This window comes from Mustela erminea, chromosome 10 (assembly GCF_009829155.1).
Source record: "Mustela erminea isolate mMusErm1 chromosome 10, mMusErm1.Pri, whole genome shotgun sequence".
NCBI lineage: Eukaryota > Metazoa > Chordata > Mammalia > Carnivora > Mustelidae > Mustela > Mustela erminea.
In genome coordinates, this window is record NC_045623.1 from 82,543,767 (window position 1) to 82,563,439 (window position 19,673).

The window sequence follows — 19,673 nt, forward strand, 5'->3', positions numbered from 1 at the left end:
GCTGCAGTATATGTTGCCAATTGACAGGGCAAAGGGAAGACTGCTCAACCAATACTAAAGAGGAATGTCCAGGGGTGTTAGGACAAGCCAGGACTCAAAACCTCGACCTCTAGGACCTGAAAAATCAGGATACTGGGAGCTCACTACCTTTCTCTTGAGTAGCAACCAAGAGCCAAATTCTGAGACCTTCTGAATATCAATCATTTTTAAAACTGAAATTTATGGCAAAATGTGTCATACTGATCATCCTCCCACTTACTCTGCTAAATACTTTATTTCTGCTTCACTAAGGGTTATAGATTTAAGTTTTATTTCAACTGGGAAAATCTCTTACATGTTCCAATTTGCTCAAGTTTGACCAACCTAATCAACTCTTGCTGTTGAAAAGGTGGTCAATATGGCTAGATTGCTTCCAAGGAAATCTGACAGGTGGTAGACACAGGTTAGCTTTGGAATTTGAAAGTCACAACACTGGGCCTCCAGAGGAACGCTAGGCCCATTTATGTACACACTAGCTGTCACTGAAAATTTCCCAGTGGGCCCTGTGCCAGAATCCATCTCTGATCCATCTTCCCGCAGTACACAGAAATAACAGGGCTCTAGCAATACCAGGAATGCTGGAACCTGCATGCTTGACAACTGTACCATCAGCTTAAGGTACAAAACCATAGAACCTCCAAGTCGGGGTGAAAGTAAGAAAAGAGGATGGCAATCTTGAGTTTCTACTTACCTGAAGAGTCAGGAATGCTGAGTCCATCTTGTGCACTCAATATCACTTCTTGACTCCCCCTCTGTATTCATGAACCACAATTACTAGATCATTTCAATTCTATTCACAAATATTGATCCCTTAATATATGCTACAGCCCTGAGATGACAAGAAATGAACAGAATGTAGTTTTTGTTCCTAGGAATTCATAGGCTCTGGGTAAAACAAGTCATGAAAATAAAGTCAGCTGCTAAGTTCTAGTGAGTGCACTGGAACAACATCTAGGACACTGGTTAGGAACAATATTAGGTTTGTTTATTTTATTCTTACAAGTATCTCCTGAGGACAGGAGGAAGCTGGAGGTGGAGGTTATTGTGAACAACTTGGAAATCCTAGTCTTAGCCTTATTTAAATTGGGTTTTTTTCAAAGCTCATTTTCAAGAAATACTGGAGAATGACCATATAGTTGTAAGATGCCAAAGAAACTGGGGTGGAGGATGGTAAACTGAGTAGAAAAAATTACCTCCTCCTCAAGACAGCAGTTCATGTTGTTAAAATTATGCCCTTCTTGGATCCTATCCCATTCTCCTGACTTTTCTCCCACTTTATTAAGTAAAAAATATACAAGTTATCTACTAGTGACTTAACAGTCTTCTTAGGTTCAGCTTCCTCTCATCCTTTAAACTGTGTTTCCTGGAGTTGCACACTATGTTGTCTTGCTCTACTCTTTTTCTAAGACATCTTGTTCATTCCTATGGCTTTACCTACCATCTATAGGAGTATGAATGCCATTATCTACAATTGCAGTTTTGTAGTCTTCCCTGAGCACCAAAATGTAAGTGTTTAATGGAAACCTTAAACTTGTTGCATCATGGGAACCTCCAAACTCAGTCTAAACAAGCCTGTCTTCACAAAATTCACCAGCTCTCTTCTATAGTCCCCTTTCTCTCCCAGTCTTGGATAGAAGAATGTCCCAATATATTCACTGCTCAAGCAGAAACCTGAGCATTATTAGCCTCTACTCTCTTTCCCTTCCATCATCTATTGAGTACTATTAATTCTATCTTCTGAGGTATCTCAAAAATCTTCCCTTTCCTATCTTCACTACTATAGCTTTACCGCCTTGTTTCTGTCCCTCATCATTGAGCTAGGGAACCAATTTGCCCCTCATATCCCCCCAACCAAACTTTAAGCTCCTTAAGGAAAGAGACATGGTCTTCTTCCTTTCTGAACTGTGCTTCCTTTCTCCCCCGACAATATTACTGGACACAGTACTTTGCATGGTTTGTTGAATGAAGAGTAAGTGGAGGCCTTGTGAAGTATGGTTACATATAATCTGTAGTTTCAACACTCTGCTGTTTTTAATCCACTTTCCTATAGAAGTGATGGTTCTGCTGTTATAACCATCTAATACTCTAAACTAAAATCTGTCGGAGACATAATTAATCCCAACAGTTTTCTTTGCTAATGGGAGGGAAAAGAGAGAGAGAGAGAGAGACCGCACTTTAGAAACAGAAGCCACTGTTGTCTTTATAAAACACAGAATTGTGCTGCTGCTGTTGCTTGCTTTAGAAGGAACTGTACATTACAGCTGCTGGGATAATTTTACAATGGACTGGACAAGGTACAGCTCAAAGCAGGACACAAACACAAGTCTCAAAGGGAAACAAATGCAAACAAGTACACAGCTGTGGGGCTTCAGGGACATTTCCCCATCCATGCTGGACTTGAGAGGGATAAAAAGTTTAGAAACTAAAGTGAAACCCAGAGTAGTCACACATGCCCACCAGATGGCTGCTAAGTGCAACATCACACACCAATCAGGTTGGACTGTGTGCACAGGAAAGTCATTTCATTTTTCCTTATTGCTACTACACCAGGGGACTCAGTGCATTTGACACATGGTCTTTACTTGCACAATCCTTGGAGGGTATTCTATTTTCCTTTCTAAAGAAGGAAATCTGCCTTCCCCACCTTATTCTGTTTTGAGCCCATTCCCTCCACTCCCATTCTTAGGCTCCCAAACAGCAGCCAGAGGTTCTAAGTCAGTAGGAATAGAGTTAAGGGGAGAGCACCAACCTAGCCTCTCTCCCTGCCTAGGGAGAAGGCAAGTCCTAATAAAAGGGGGGAAAGAGAAAACCAGAGAATCCCATCTCCCCAATCTGCTTAGAAGGCTAAATAGGAAAGAGTGCCCTGCATATCCCTGCCATGATCAGACTTTAAGAAGGAAGCCATCCCAGCTACCATCTTGGATTGGCCTAGCCCCAGTAAATATAAAAAGTAACTTCCCCCAATGTAGTTTCCAAAACTGCATTTTGGCTAGTTTGAGATGACTTTCCACCCTGAAGGGGAAGGAACTTCCATTCTTCGTTACACATGATGCCAGGTCTAAAATACAGCCCCACCAGCCTTGCAGATAGATATCTGATGGGCCAGCTAAGAATTCAAAATGTCCCCGTGGCTGCCCATCCTGAGTGCTAGCCTCATTTACAGAATTCTGGACACACACCCCCTCCAAAACAAAACAAAACAAAACAAACAAACAAAAAAAAACCCATCCAAGAATATTGTTGCTTAGGCAAAGAGGAGGCCACAGTGGAGCTATCTAGTAGCTGGGAACCAGGAGCTTTTTAGGGAGGTTTCATGCTTTTAGGTATCTTCATTGTCAACATTATTCTAAACCTAAGTTCCCATCAACAATAGCCCCAGGCTTAACCCGAGTTCAACAGTAGCACCTCAACCCCCAATGGATCAGACTGGACTGTAAAAATGATCAATGAACAGTGCTCTTTCCCATCTTTTATCCAAATTCTCTCCATTCTCTACCCATCACTCTCTTCTTCCCCTATGCCCATCCCCCTAACCCTCCAATCCTGGAAACCAAGTAGCTCAACCCTAGGACAGCCTCAGAAAAGGGAGGCCCGAGGTGGAGAAATGGAACCAGATCTAGAAAAAGCAATGAGAAAAAACAGCTCCAAGGAATGGACAGATGTGGAAGTTGTCAGAAGCCCTCCTGATTTCATGCCAGGTAGGCAGATCTGCTGAGCTGCCCTTGTGTAATGTTGATGGCAATCAAGCCCAGAGAGAACATTACCAAGGCTTGGGGAACAGATTCTTTGTCTTCTGCAGCCAAAGAGCTAAACCTGACCTTGCTAGCTAACAGTGGGATTATCATAGCCATGCAGAGAATTCATCATCACATAGGTAGGCAGGCCAGCAAACAAGCTTAGTGGATTAAAAAAAAAAAAGGAAAAGGAGCCAGGGAAAAGGGAAGTAGAAAAGAGAGGCAAGAGAGTAGAACAAAGGGAGCAAGAGACCTGTTTAGGAGGATGAGGCTGGGGTCCCCCCAACACTTCCTCAGAGCACAAGTAAGAAGCACCACTTAAACCAAAGCCAAAGCTTGCTGCTAATACCACTTCTCAATCTGCATGCACCATCTTTCAAACAAGAATAATCCTCAAGGTCAGGGGTATTTTTCAAGTCACAAAGATTAAAAAAAAAAAAAAAATCAGAGCAAGAAGTCATTTTCTCGCCATTACCCAAACCACTTCTCTTGCTTTGTATTTCTTGAATGGCATGTGCAATGCCAAAGGGCTAAAAAATGCATTTCAGGCCCCAGCTCAAAACCCAAATGGAGAGAGTGAGGCAAAGAGAGAAAAAGGAGAGAACATAAACTTGTTGCTGAGAGTAGGTGGCTACCACCAGCTCCCTATGGATATTTGCAAATGCTGGTGAATGACTGGACCCTCCAGGAACAGTGCCCTGATCCCAGCCCCTAGATGCACCCAAGAAGAGAACATGCAGAGCCCATTGTCCCAAGAGAGCTCCCTTCCCCAAAGGGTGACTGAACACGAAGTAGACAGTATATGAAGGCGATGGACAGGGCAGATGGAGTGTTGGCATCACTCTCTTTAGGCACTTGTGTAAGGAATGTAGGCTCTCCAGTGAGCTGCCTCCTCCCAGAGCCCTCCATTCTGTTCTTCAGCTGGGCTGTGCCCATGGGGCATCCCATGCTGTAGCCAGTAGGAAAGAAGTAGAAGAGGAGTTACTCAACAGTCCTGATGCCTTCTCCATAATCAATGTTTGTGCTACGTTTTGTGAAGTCGCTGAACAAAGTAGCCAACCAGAACAGAATCTGGGATAGACTGTTTTGCATAGCAAATCTGGGTCTGTACAAGGGCTGCTGGGAAGGGGAAATGGTAGCTCTAAGCACACAGGCCAGGATTCAGGCCGGCCTCCAAGCCTGAGCTAGGTCTAAAGTGTCATGGCTTCATCACCAGACTGGGGCAAACCCAAGCCCAGGCTCCTCAAAAAGAGGAACTTCCACACTGAAGCTGTAACTCCTCATCCCAAGCAGTGGGACAGGACAAAAATGAACAGTTAAGGAAAGAGGGGGCCTTGCCTCAAAGCCAGCAGGCACCAAGCTAGAAACCCCCTACTTTTCCAGTTCTGCAAGACAGCCAAACCCCATCTTTATCCAGGGAGACAAAAAACAAAACAAAACAAAGGCCCATGCCACCCACTCACATGCCCTAGTGGGAAACTGGGAAAAATTCATTTGTGTAAACAGAAGCAATAGGAAGCAGCAAAATCCCCCAGCCTGTCCACAGGACACACTGGAATCTGGGATGAGCCAAAGTGTCAGAGGACAGTCCAGAGAAAGGGAAGATGCACTTGCAGGAAAGAGTGCAGGGCAGTGCAGAGGAGGGAGCATATAGCAAGAAAAAGATATTATCTGCACAGGGGAAGGCTGGAGCCTAAGCTCCTCCATGGGGAGATAACCACCCTCTACCTAGCCAGGCCAAAGAATAAGTCAAGTACATGGCTCAATGTTTCTGGGATGTAAACTTACTGGGCATGGGAGGGATTTCCAGATTTTGGCAATAGACTCAAGTTATGATATAAAAATAACATTTAGTTTTTGCTCTTTTTTCTTATTTTAGAACTAAAGATCATTTGTTATAAGACACCCCAGTTAAGAAATATTGAAACATAAATGACTTGACCATCAGGGGAAAAAAGAAGCCAAGAATGAGAAATGCTATGAAAGTAACTCCAGACCCAGGAAGGTGGGGAGGCTGGGAGACAGGGAGAAAAGGAAATGTTAAGTGGAAAGGCCAGGGGCCAGTCATCTCAGCAGCTCCAAGACTTGTCGTGTCTGAAAGTGCAAATGTCAATGGACTTTAACCATCTTGAGGTTGTGATCTTTTTAAAAGCTCAATGAATATGGAAGTCAATTCCTTTGAATGCAAAATAGCTGGCGCTCTGGCTGGAGGCTTGTTGGGTTAGGGGTATTTCTTCCCCACCTACCTCCTCTCCCACCCCCACCCCACCCCCTAAAGAAAGGTACAAAAGGTTGCAGTTCTGCAGCATTACCATTACAGGGAAGGCACTGGTTACCCACCAGTAGGCGGAAGGAAGACAGGGTCGTGTCACTTCAGAGCTAAGTGCCATAGTGCCTTAAGTCTTACTAGGGGCTGGATGTCTGTCAGGGAGGAGGTGTAAGGTGGGGTAGAAAAGGTGGAGAGAAAGGAATAAGGGAAAGGGGAGGTGGCAGCTGGGGGAGGAGAAACCAAAATCATTAGCATTAAAAATCTTCCTACAAACTGGATTTTCAACCCATTAAAACATCTAGTATTCTAAAATATTGATCTGGGTCTGGTTTCGTTTTTCCTCATAAACAAATCTAGACCTTTTCTGATTAAGGCTCCTAAAAAATCCTTCCCTCCTCCCACCCACTTTCTCAAGCCCCTCACACTCCCATCTAAAGTATCAAACCCAAACCTACCAGCTTTTGTCCGCGGGGCTGCAGAGCCGACCTTACCAAGTTGTCAGGCATGAGTCTTTAGCACTGCGAGTCACATGAGACACCTGTGTGTATGGTGGGCACCAGTGCTGCCCCTCTTGGTCCAGTGGGGTCAGGGCCAGATGTGACAAGATGGGGTGAGGGGTGGGGGTCATGAGGTGGACATCAGAGATTTCCGGCTGGTGGTCTGGCTTACTGGCCCTGTTCCCCACCCTTTTGCCCCCTTGTAGAAGGAAACAAGGCCTTCTGAATCCTCCCTACCCTCCCTCCTCCTCCTTGCTTCCTCTGGATTTGGGCGGCACAGCTCTTGGGGCTTGGAAAGCTTTCTTCTATCCAGTGAGGTAACAGCGTTCTGCCTTCAAGCGAAGTACATGGTGCGCAGAGTATCCTGATGAACCTGCACGGCTTTGGCCAGGGCCTGGGGGTCCCGCCCATTGCTCTGCCCCGATATGTGGCTCCCCTCTCCACTGAAAAGCAAAAATGAAACAAGTCCTTCCTGGTGCACTGAGCTGCTGCTAATCCATTCCCCCATCCAGAGTACCAATTCCCATACCAACTTAAGAGAAAGTCCCAACCCAGATTTTTGGCAGATGAGCCCAAGGGTATCATATTGTACAATATTCATTTCCTTCTGCCCAAGGAAAGTTGAGATGTGGTACCAGAGCTGGAAGCAAAAGGGAAGCCAGTTTGATTCCAGGCCTCACCTGTCATGCTCCTTGTCCACTAGGTGGTATCGTGCCCGGAAAGCCACCAGGCGGGCATAGTAGGCAGGCGCTGGGATAGAGACGGAGCGTGTGCATCGTACATAAGTGTGGCACAGCTGGTACGTCAGGATCTGGAGCTCATCCGCTGTGAAACGGTTGTCATCCCAAAGGACATAGTAATGGGATGGTCGGCTGGTGCCCTGGGAAGATAGGAAGGTGAGGGGGCCCCAGGTTGGGCAGAAGAGATGGCCAGTGCTAAGAAACAGGATCACTGTTCTGTTAAGAGTGTGGTTGGGGGCACCTGGGTAGCTCAGTTAAATGTCTGCCTTCAGCTCAGGTCATGATCCCTAGGGCCTAGGACTGAGTTCTGCATCAGGCTCCCTGCTTCTCCATCTCCCTCTGCTGTTCCCCCTGCTTGTGCCCTCTCACTCTCTCTCAAATAAATAAAATCTTAAAAAAAAGATAGAAAGAAAGAAAGAAAGAAAGAGTGTGGTTGGAGACCCACCCACAAAAAGGCAGACACAAAGCCAAGTATGTCATAAAACACTCTTGTTATGGGCACCGCTAAGATGTTCAAAATGTACTTCTGTTCAGTACGCTAAGGGATTATTAAGAGAATAATCCTTTTCTGAATGCCCTCTGTGATGGCTGTTGTATTTTAGAGGCAATGGGAATAATCAACTCATCTTTGACCCACTGGAATCCCCTGGATAGCCCAGCTACCTGGATGCCTGCATGGCTGCAGAGATAGAAGTCGAACTCAAATGGGTGGGTGATGTTGGTGTCCACAGTTGTCCCAGCTGGGATGTTACCACTCTTCCCAATCTGTATAGAGACAAAGACAAACAAGATCCCAAGATCTGCCTCACCCTAAGTAGGGCCCCAACTCAATTCTACTGACCCCACCAGAATCTCAAAAGTAAAGCAGAAGTTCCTGTTCTCAGTAAGTGCTGATTTCACCATTCATTAGCTGTATGACCTTAGTAAGTCATTTAAGCTTCCTGAGGTTAAACTGGAGGTAATAATAGTACCTACCTCACAGGGCTGCTGTGAGGAAGACACCTTGCACAGTGTCTGACATATAAGAGAAGTTCAATAAATAGTAGTTCCCTTCTCTTTTCTGGGAACTGATCCATATATATGGTCTATAGGCCAGGGAGCTAAAAGGAGGGAGAGGAAGTATAAGGACAGGTAGGGAGAAAGGAAAAAAGGGAAAGAGGTGGCAGAGGAAGGACAAGAGCTAGCGGAAGGGGTTATGGAGGACAGACAAACCAAAGACTAAATCCCGATTTATCTCAAGGGCTTCTTCCATATTAAGAGAAGGGAGACAGGAAGAGGATATGGGTGGTTTCCTTGATCTCTCACTCACTCGCTCATTCTTGTCAGCACAAAAAAGGCGGGTATGATGGCGTTTCTGCACCACAATATAAGTGATTCCAGGCTGGTAGTCCTTTTCCAGTTTGATGCAGGCATCACGAATGGCCAGCAGCTCATAGTGGAGAATCTAAGCACAGGATAAGGAGGGAGACAAAGAGACATAACTCCTCTTGAGTCACATCTTTGTGAACTGAGAGTTGCCATTTGTAATATGGATTTTTGCTCAGTCTCCCTTTATAAACAGACATGCAACCATTAGAGAGATGACACAGCCCTTCTGTCAAAATCAGCTTTATACTCAGTTCACATGATATGCTGCTATAAAAAATTGGCCAGGAGGCTTGGCATCAGCAGAGAGCACTCACCTGGTTCCTATGTATAAAGAGACCTAATATCAACACACAGAAACAAAGCACAAAGATATCACTAAAACCACAATGCCCAAAGTAAGGTCAATTTCAGGATCAGGAGGATACAGGAATTCCCCTGTGAGCTTCAACAACAGACAATGTTGAGACCACCAGAGAAGAGCAGACACATAGTTCAGGAACTGGTACAGACAGAGTAGATGAATTCAGTCCTACAAAGAAGCAGGATTATAAGAATATGGACTAGCTAAAGAAGAACCCACAAGTAAATAATCATATGTAATGGTTGCCTTGTTGTCTTAGAAGTCAGATATAGGGAGTCAAAACGGTATGGTAAAAATATATAGAATGGAAATCAATTAGAACTGGATATAAACCCAAGCTTTATCTAGTTGTATTCCTGTAAGCAAGTTACTTAGCCCTTCCAAGTCTCATTTTCTCCAAATCTACTAAAGTTACTAATAAGACCAGCCTCATAAAACTGTTGTGAAAAATATAACAGATTGAGTGAAAGCATAGAAAACCTACTAGGGGTTAATAATGGCTCTTTGCTTTGCTAAGTAGTTTGAATTTTAACCCAAGACTATGTGAAGCCACTAGACATTCCTGAACAGAGAAGTGACAGGATAAATTCATCTGCTGTTTAGGGAACACTGGATGACTTGGAGAAAACTGAGCATAATGGTTAAGAGCATAAACTCGAATCGGGCCAATCTGTCTGAATCCCAGTTCCCTGAGTGTTTAGCTTGATTGACACTAAAGAAATCATTTAACATTTCCAAGCCTCCTCTCTGACAAATGCAATAATAATTGTTATTTCATAGGGTTATTCTAAGCATTAAATAGAACACACATGGGGGCGCCTGGGTGGCTCAGTGGTTAAATCCTCTGCCTTCGGCTCAGGTCATGATCTCAGGGTCCTGCGATCCAGCCCCACATCGGGCTCTCTGCTCAGTGGGGAACCTGCTTCCTCCTCTCTCTCTGCCTGCCTCTCTGCCTACTTGTGATCTCTGCCTGTCAAATAAATAAATAAAATCTTAAAAAAAAAAAAAAGAACACACATGAAGTGCTTACCACAATTCACTGTACATAAGAGGTACCCAATAAATGACAGTTATATTAATATTAAATGTCAGTCAAGGAGACCAGTTCATTATATACTATTAACAACAGAATATGAAGGCTTGGCAGGGACAAAGAAAAGTAGGAACATTCTGAAGGAAAGTCAATAGCAGTTCTCAAAGTGTAGCCTCCAGACCATCACCTACCTAGGAACTTCTCAACTACAAACTCCAAGGGCACCTGGGTGGCTCAGTCAGTTAAGCATCTGCCTTTGGCTCAGGTCATGATCCCAGGGTCCTGGGATAGAGCCCCAAGTCAGGCTCCCTGCTTGGTGGGGAGACTGTTTCTCCCTCTCCATTTGTCCCTCCCCCTACTCATGTTCTCTGTGTGTCTCTCTCTCAAATAAATAAATAAAACCTTACAAAACATCAACAAAAAAAGAACCACGATGAATCAGAAAGTCTTGAAGCCCTACAAACTGTTGTAACAAGCCCTTCAGGTGACCTTGATGCATGTTAAAGTTTTGAGAACTACTGGTCTAAAGAATCAGTGTTCAACATGAATCAATGAGTAAATATGCACTGAGGCTCTTCTGTTACAAGACAGGTCTTTGGATGCTTATGCACACCACCTCTCAGTTATAATCTCTGCTCCTAAGCCTACTGGCATTTTTAGCAAAGCTCTCAAAGAAGTACCACCTCCCAATGCCAACAGCTTTTAAAGAAAAAGAGCAGTACACTTTGCACCCATTAGGCCCTCTGGCCCCAGTGTGAAGTTTTTCTCCACCTATTTTGGTCCCTACCTGGGGGAGCTGGCCTTCAGGAACCCCATCTCGGTAGAAGATGATGCGGGTAGGCTTGAAGCGGGTAGACTTGTAGAACTGGATGAGCAGCTCACGCACCATGTAGGATAAGTCTTCAATGATCTCCTGCCGGGGTCGCTGCACCCGCACAGTAGCACAGTAACGGCTGGGGTGGGCATCCATACTGCCTACTACCTAACAATCAAAGAGGCAGGATCAGGCTCCAAAACCTCCATCCTTCCAACACTGTTAGGATGTAGATTTGGGGAAGCTTCTTAGCAAGAAAACTATGTAATCGAATTAGCAGGGCTTTGAATTCAGTAAGTCCTGGTTTCACTCTCTATCATGCATGCAGAAGTTATTTAATCCACCTGATAATTTTCCTCCTCTCAATAGGTAAGAAAGCCACCTGCCGGCAGTGCTATTATGGTACATGTATAAAACCTTGCATAGGACCTAGCCCACTGTAAGTACCTAGTAAGTTCAATTTTCTTACCCCTTGCAGGAGGGCATGTGAAGGTTTGGCACTACTAGCGCAAAGAGCCAGAAGTTTGTCCTTTTCTCAATTCAAGTACTAATCTACCCAGGAACCAAAGTGAAGAGTGTACCTGCAAGAGGTAGGAGTAACATAATTTTCAAAGGGGACAGTGGCCAGAGCCTAGGACAGATGGCCACAAGGAGAACAAGGTTAAGCATAGTACAGGATTTCCCTGCATTTACTGTGCTTAGCCCAGTCTGCCTAGAGAAATGTGAGGGTTGAGAAAAGAGAAGTGGGAAGGAAGGCTTAATCCCACTAGCAATTCAGAAGCCTCTAGGGATGGGGAGCACAGAAGTCAGGAGAGGGACTGGAAAGACATCTAATCTACTAGATGGACCAGGGGTAGAAATGGGGAAGAAGAAACGACAGTTCCAGCAACTAAGTAACCACTTTCATAAGAATTTCAGAGAAGAGACATGGTCTTTCCCATATCCCAGAAGTAGGCACAGAGAGAGAGAAATCTGAACACAGAGCAAGAGTGATGGAGACTGGCCAAAGTCTCTGGCCACCGCCTACACTCTCACTGCTCTCTCTCTGAAAAACAGATACCATATAGAGTTAGTTTTATGAAGATACCAAGGGAGTGGATAATGGGGATGACCAGCTGAAAAAAAAGTTATTATGAAGGGTCATGCATCAGAGCTGAGAAAAGGAGATTATAAGTAGTCTTCAGCACTCAGAGCTAAAATGAGAACCTTAAGAAGAAGCTGGAGAGTATCACTCACTGCTGTGATAGAAGGTTTTTTCCCATCCCCTGCTGGGGGGTGTGTAACATCTGCTCCAAGGAATATCACTGGCTGTTGAAACACGGCAGAGCTAAACAAAGAAGAGAAAACAAATGAGGAGGAGTTCGGTCATCTCTTCCTGGCACCATCTAGCACCCATTTTGGTCATCTTTCTCTTGTGTCTGATTTACTCTGCCTGGCCAGAGTCCTATATTTTTGTCAATCCCCAACATGGTACCTTGCTTGACAGGGCAAGTGGGCAACACAGTTCATACCGCTGGTGTGGGACTAGGATGTTGTTAATGCCACCAAGTTTGACATTGATCTTCAGGCAGAGATTGGACAGAGTCTGAGGCGAGGTCTTGACCACATTCTTCACTTGCACACACTGTGTAGCCATTCCCAAGAGTGTATCTCCAACACGTTTCACTTCAGCTGTAAGTAGGGAGAGAAGTAATTAGTGCATACAACAAATATTTACTGAATGGTGATTAGATGTCAGACAGGATAGGAGGTGGTAAGAACACAATGGTAACCAGAAACACAGGGTCCCTAATCATAGTGGTTACTGTCTAGTGATTAGTTTTAAAAGTCATGAAAAGTACAACAATGATAAATGCTGTAACAGAAAACTTCATGAAAATATGAGAGCATATAATAGGGGGTAATAACAGGCAGGAAAGGATTAAATAATGATAGAGACGAAACCCAAAGGTAGAAAAGCACTTTTATACCAGAGGGAGAAAAGCACTCTTAGAAGAGAGGCAGAGTTGGGGGAAAGCATTCCAGACAAAAGGAACAGCATGCAAAAATGCACTCTGATAGAAGAAATGTTTGAGAAACTAAAAAGCCAAAGTAACTAAAAAGGAGAGCAAAGGAACCATGGTATGAGAGAAAAGAATGTGGTCATCAGACTGATCCAGCAAGAATTAAAAACAGCTTGTACTAAGAAAACAGTTACTTAAATGGAAAGAAACAAACAGATTCAATAAATATTTAAGGGACTCAGAGATATTATATGTAAGGGAAAAGAATTTTTATGGATAACGTCAAGCTTCTAGTTTTTGTAATAAAACAGGTCATAAGCTGTTTTTGAAACACTTTGAATTTGAAGTGCTTTTTGATCATCCCAGTGAGGATATCAATTAGGCAATGAGAATAATAGTTGGGAGCTCAAAAGCATCTTGAAAAAAGATACAAATTTGTTAGATATTTTATACAGATAGTAATTAAAAGCATGATCTTGATGAGATCATCAAGGAAGAGAAAAGGTGAAAGGAGCAGAGCTTAGATCTGAATCTTGAGGAACTTCTAATATTTGCCAAACTGTTAAGAAGATGGGTCTGCAAAGGAGAAATACCCAGAAAACTAGGAGGAAGACAGTATTGTATCATGAACACCAAGGGAAGAGAGGGTTTCAAGGACCAAGTATTCAACAAAATCAAACACTAAGAGATCTAGTAAAATAAAGACCAGAAATATCCTTTGTTTTTCTGTTTGTTTGTTTTTTCAAATAGGCTCTACGCCCAGCATAAAGTCCAATGCGGGGCTTAAACGCACAATTGTAAGATCAAGACCTAAGCTGATATCAAGAGTTGGACAACTTAACAGTCTGAAACAACCAAGAGACCCCATAAATGTCCTCTGAATTGATATCAAGGCAAAAAACTAACGCATAGGGACACAAACTATTTTGTGATATAAAGTGCCAAGGAGGAGATGTGGAATCAGTGAAGGATTTAGTATGTTTTCAATGAGACCTGAACATGTTTAAAAAGCTAAAAGGATCATTTCCACTACCAAGAGAGATAGAGTAGTTAGTGACCAACCAATGCTTCTGCAGATAATGTTTCGAAAAGCCAGACAAAAACAGAAACCATCCTCTGAAGGCAAGAGAAAGGTGCTGAGACAAGAACTGAAGGGGCATAAACTTCCAGAGAGGAAAAGAATCTCACCAAGGTGAGCTATCTTCTGCAGCTGCTTTTACCCTGGGTATACATGCTGTTTCTAGGCTTTGCACCAGTGGAGGAGCTGCCAGGGAACAGAGAAAGCAAGAGTTTCTGAAGGAGACAGACTAATTCTAAATGTGAAAGGTTAAAAACATAAATAAAAAAACACATATTTGAAAAAAAAAAAACATAGACTAGTATGTTACAATTTGGGGATTTCTTAAACAGGACACAGAAATTACTAGCCATAAAGAAAAAATGTTACACAAATTGGCCTACATTTAAATTTTAAATGTCTGCTCAACAAAGACTCCATTAAGAAAATAAAAAGGCAAACCACAAAGCAGAAAAGATATATATAAGACACATATATATTAAACAAAAGAATTATAAATCAATTAAAATCAGTCACCTATAAATCAATCAATAAAAAAAGGTACTTAAGGCAATGAAAAGAAAAGGGAAAGACTTGAGTAAAAACTTTACAAAAGAGGCCAGTGAAACAGCCAGCAAACATATAAAAAGATAACCAACTTTATCAATCATCAGAAAAATAAAAGCACAACATAGTATCACTAGATACCACAAAAACAGCTAAAATGAAGAGATAATATCAAGTTTGGTAAGGATATAAAATATCTAGAATTCTCATACACTGATGGTGGAAGTGTAAACTATACATTTAAAATTCCTCCTAGGAGTGCCTGGGTGGCTCAGTGGGTTAAGCCTCTGCCTTCGGCTCGGGTCATGATCTCAGGGTCCTGGGATGGAGCCCTGCATTGGGCTCTCTGCTCAGCGGGGAGCCTGCTTCTCCCTCATGATCCCTCTCTGTCAAATAGAGAAATAAAATCTCTTTAAAAAAAATAATAAAGAAAGAAAAATTAATTAATAAAAATAAAATTCCTCCTAGAGGACCACCTAGGTGGCTCACTCAGTTAAGCCTCTGCCTTCAGCTCGGGTCATGATCTCAGGGTCCTGGGATCAAGCCCCGCTTCAGGCTCCTTACTCAGCTGGGAGCCTGTTTATCCCTGTCTGCTATTCCCCCACCTATGCACTCTTACTCTCTGATGAACAGAAAAAATCTTCATAAATAAATAAATAAAATCAGCTGGGAGCCTGCTTATCCCTGTCTGCTATTCCCCTACCTATGCTCTCTTATTCTCTGACAAACAGGGAAAAAAATCTCTATAAATAAATAAATAAATAAAATTCCTGCTAGATATACACCCAATGGAAATGGGTATATATGTTCAAAGGATACATACAAGAATGTTTTTGTAACAATAAAAGCTGGGAACAACACAATTATGACCACTGATGGAAGAATGTAAATTGTGTTATATTCATCTAATGGAAAAACTGTAACAAACCACAAATAAACATGGATGAATCTCATAATAAGCATGTTGAGTAAAAGCCAGACAAAAAAAAAGTACCTAATAAATGATTCATTTACACAAATTTCAAAGACTGTTAAAATGAATCTATGGCATTAGAAGCCAAAACAGTGATTACCATTGATGGGGAGCTGTAGTGACTGGCAGCCTGAGATTGCGGTAATGTTTTGCTTGCAAAAATGGGTACTGCTTATCCTGCTGTGGCATTTTGTAAAAATTCATTCAACTGAACTCTTAGGATTTCTTTATGTATGCTACAATAAAAAGTTTACATTAAAAAAAAAAAAGGGATAATATCATCAATTTAGTGGAGAGGAAGGAGTTAAAAATACTAAGGACAGGATGAGATGTGGTACCAGATCAGAACCGAACAAATGTAACACTGTCCTTCTATACGCTCAGGGCAATCACAATGCAACTAGACCTTGCTTTGGCCTCCAAGATGGGAAGGTGAGGGTCTTGAGAACAACTGCTACTCTTATCTGCTGGCTTAATTCCTAGGCAATTAATTGTCTTCATTGTCCAAATGGCACATAATCAAAGAACAAAATGTAAGTAGAAGAAACCCAAGGTCCTAATCAAGGTTGTGACTGGAGAGAGAATATAGCATTACTGAGTCCAGGGCAGGGGACAATTCTCTTAGTAATCACTGTCTTCCCCAAGCATGCTGTACTATACTACTCCCCAAGCAAGCCAATACTGGACTCTTCCCTTAATGGAGGGAACTAGAAATGTGAATAATTACTCAAGGCAGTTCTCCTAAGAAGTATCCTTATTTTGCATCCAAGGGCTATCAATAAAGGCCCAGAGGCATGAAGTGGAGGTCAACCAACTTCCCTCCATAAGCAATTACTGAGTATCATGTCAGTGGAACGCTTTACCTTAAGTTTTTATGTGCAGAGGGAAGAAGGTTTCAGAGCAAAATAAGATCTACTCCATGCTCAAAATAGTATCAAGGAAGGCAGTAACTGATTAGCAGCCTGATAAAATTTCCAGAGGAATCCAGAAAGATTTATCCTTTAGGTAGGATGAGAGATGGCTTCCAGAAATAAATACACTTATGGGCGCCTGGGTGGTTCAGTGGGTTAAGCCGCTGCCTTCGGCTCAGGTCGTGATCTCAGGGTGCTGGGATCGAGTCCCGCATCGGGCTCTCTGCTCAGCAGGGAGCCTGCTTCCTCCTCTCTCTCTCTGCCTGCCTCTCTGCCTACTTGTGATCTCTCTCTGTCAAATAAATAAATAAAATCTTTAAAAAAAAAAAAGAAAGAAAGAAAGAAATACACTTAAATTGAGACTTGAGAGAATTTTAAGGGGAACAAGGGGGATAAGAAGAAGAGTATTTAGATACTCTAGAAAAAGGCAAATGATGTAAACAAAGCCAGAGATTAGAAAGCACAGGCAAGAAATGAGCATTTAGGGAATCTGAGTGGCTCAGCTGGTTAAGCATCTGCCTTCAGTTCAGGTCACGATCCTGGGGTTTGGGGACTGAGTCCCGTATTGGGCTCCCTGCTCCTTGGGAGCCTGCTTCTCCCCTCTGCCTCTCTGTCGCCATCTCTCATGAATAAATAAATAGAGTCTTAAGAAAGAAAGGAAAGAAGGAAGGAAGGAAGGAAGGAAAGAAAAAAGAAGGCATTTAGAATATCTACTATGTGCCAGGCACTGTGCTAGATGTTGCTTTTTTGTAATGATTTTATTTATTTATTTGACACACAGAGAGAGACACAGCAAGGGAGGGAACATAAGCAGGGGGAGCCAAAGAGGGAGAAGCAGGCTCCTTGTTGAGCAGAGAGCCTGACACAGGGCTTGATCCCAGGACACTGGGATCATAACCCAAGTGGAAGGCAGACGCCCAATGACTGAGCCACCCAGTGCCCCATAGATGTTGCTTTTTATATAATTAATTCATGAGGCTCCAAAAGGTTAGGTACTTTGCCTAAATCAGTACACTGCCATAGCCAGAATTAAAATCTACTTCTATCTAATTCCAGAACAAGTGATCTTTCCAGTATGAGTGGCAGACGGAATAGTACAAGATAAAGCTAAAAAGGTTAAACTAAGATCATGGCCCTGAAAATTTTTATTTTGTTAATTCATACCAATGAAGGTTTTTTGGGGGAAGCAGAGTCACAAAAGGTCTCATCCAGTAAATGAAAAACCTTTCTTATTCAAGAAAGATTTAAGAAAAAAGTTAGAATTCAGTTGAGAAGTGTGGGTGGAGAGCAGAGAATAGATCTTAAGACAGTAAAAAAGATGATGATGGAGATGAAGCAAAGAGAAGACAGACTGCCTCCAGAGTTTGGATGAAAGTACCAAGAAGCAATTACGATGTCAAACACAGAAGACATAAAGAGCTTACTGATAAAGAGAGAAGACAAGCTACTAAAGAGATGTCCACCAAAACAAATTATAAGAGTAGAGACTACATCTGTTTCATTCACCAATGTATTTAGAACCTAGCACAGTGTTTGACACACAGTGGATGATTAATAAATGCTTATAGAAGCGAGAAAGATCAAAGGGACAGATGGGAACAGGAGAGAGGTCAAGGGTTGGACCACGATTTAATAATACATAATAATATATATTAATAAGAGGTAATGATATAAACAACTAACATAAATGAAAATTTCACTAGAATGTAAAGATAGAAAAGGCAGGGTATAGAAATCTGGAAAATACCAGGCATATGTGGTAATGACAAAAATAATTAAAGAGAGACAGGAGAAAGTCAAGTGAAGAAAAGTGAGAAAGGTCACAGATGGCTCTCTGCAGGGAAGTTTTGGAGAAAGTTAGAGGTAAGACAGACGAAAGAGGCAAAGGAGTAAGTGGGTGGTGAGGAAGTGGGTCTAGAGAATGTGGAGAACTCATTCAAAATGTATGATGAAGAAAAACAAGAAACAGGAAGACAAAAGCTAAAGGAGATGGCATGACTGTGGTAATGTACTCTTGGATGGGGAATCTAAACATGTTTGAGGATGAAAGGGTATTAAGTCCCAAAAGTGGCAGGATGAGATGGGAACAAAAGCATACATGGGTTGAATAAGGTAAGAGAAGGGACACCTCTTCTTCTGAAACAGGAGAGGTGCTGGGAACACAGAGTAAAGGAACTGAGCCAGAGATATATAAAGCCATCCCTATTCTTAAAAGCGGGAGAGATCTACTGGGGTGCCTGGGTGGCTCAGTGGGTTAAAGCCTCTGCCTCTGGCTCGGGTCATGGTTCCAGGGTCCTGAGATCGAGCCCTGCATCAGGCTCTTTGCTCAGCAAGAAGTCTGCTTCCTGCCCATCCCCACCCCCCGCCTGCCTCTCTGTCTACTTGTGATCCTTGTCTGTCAAATAAATAAATAAAATCTTTAAAAAAATAAAATAAATAAAAATGGGAAAGAGAGAAAACTTCTCAGAAAGTCTAAGTCATTCCCAGGCAACAAAGCACTTACTGAACCCCCACAAATTCTGCTTGAGTGTGCTACACAATGTCCTAATAGACAACACACTCCTAGGAACAGGAAGGAATCTGGACTGACCTGTATCTGTATCTGGCTCAGCTTACCCTCGCATGAAGATCAACACACAGAGGACCCCAGTAAATGTTACTGGAATGGAATGTGAGCAGATAAGCAGGACCTGGGATAACTCAAAGGCTCATACAGGCTAATATTTCTCCTTCAAAATGAATGCTGATATTAAGGAAGAACTCTGGCTAGAGCAAAGAACCCACACTGAGTCCCCCCTCGAGGGAGCTACCCTGAGAAAACTCCTATCTTCATTATCACCGTCCCCAGAGAACTGTACCATACACTGGCGTCTTCCCTGGCAGGATGACGATAATGAGCTGCAGCCCTGAGTAGGTGTTCTTGAGATGCCGGAACATGGGCTCCACGCTGTCTGCCCCCTGCGCGTATTTGCAGAAGCAAGGCTGGCCCTGGATGGGCATCCCTGCATCCTTGGAAATCTTCCGTAGCTGGTCTGTGAAGTTCCTGCAGCACAAGTATGGTCATGACAGGAGGCGGTGAGTCCCACTTCGATACCACTGAACAAATGCCACTATCTTAGGTACCTAGGACTAGGACAGCCAATGAGAAATTCTGACATAAAAGAGACGTGATTACCGCCAGTGTAAAAAAACAAATTTATAGTTGAGTAGGACAAAAAATCACACTTGCTAAGTATTCAATGGTATAGTTGAGTAGGACAAAAAATCACACTTGCTAAGTATTCAATGGTATAAGCAGAGAGCCAAG

At 42.8% G+C, this 19,673-nt stretch overlaps 1 protein-coding gene across 1 annotated transcript in view; it reads right to left on the reverse strand.

Moving 5' to 3' along the window:
- Window positions 1-1,005: 1,005 nt before the first annotated feature.
- The window catches only part of LOC116600921 (protein argonaute-1-like), a 38,049-nt gene continuing 19,381 nt past the window's right edge, over window positions 1,006-19,673 (reverse strand). Inside the window, 8 exon segments of the mRNA XM_032361418.1 lie at window positions 1,006-6,982; window positions 7,220-7,419; window positions 7,943-8,044; window positions 8,589-8,723; window positions 10,829-11,023; window positions 12,092-12,182; window positions 12,367-12,526; window positions 19,225-19,409. Of these exon segments, the coding sequence (XP_032217309.1) occupies window positions 6,667-6,982; window positions 7,220-7,419; window positions 7,943-8,044; window positions 8,589-8,723; window positions 10,829-11,023; window positions 12,092-12,182; window positions 12,367-12,526; window positions 19,225-19,409 (1,384 nt within the window). The 3' untranslated portion in view covers window positions 1,006-6,666.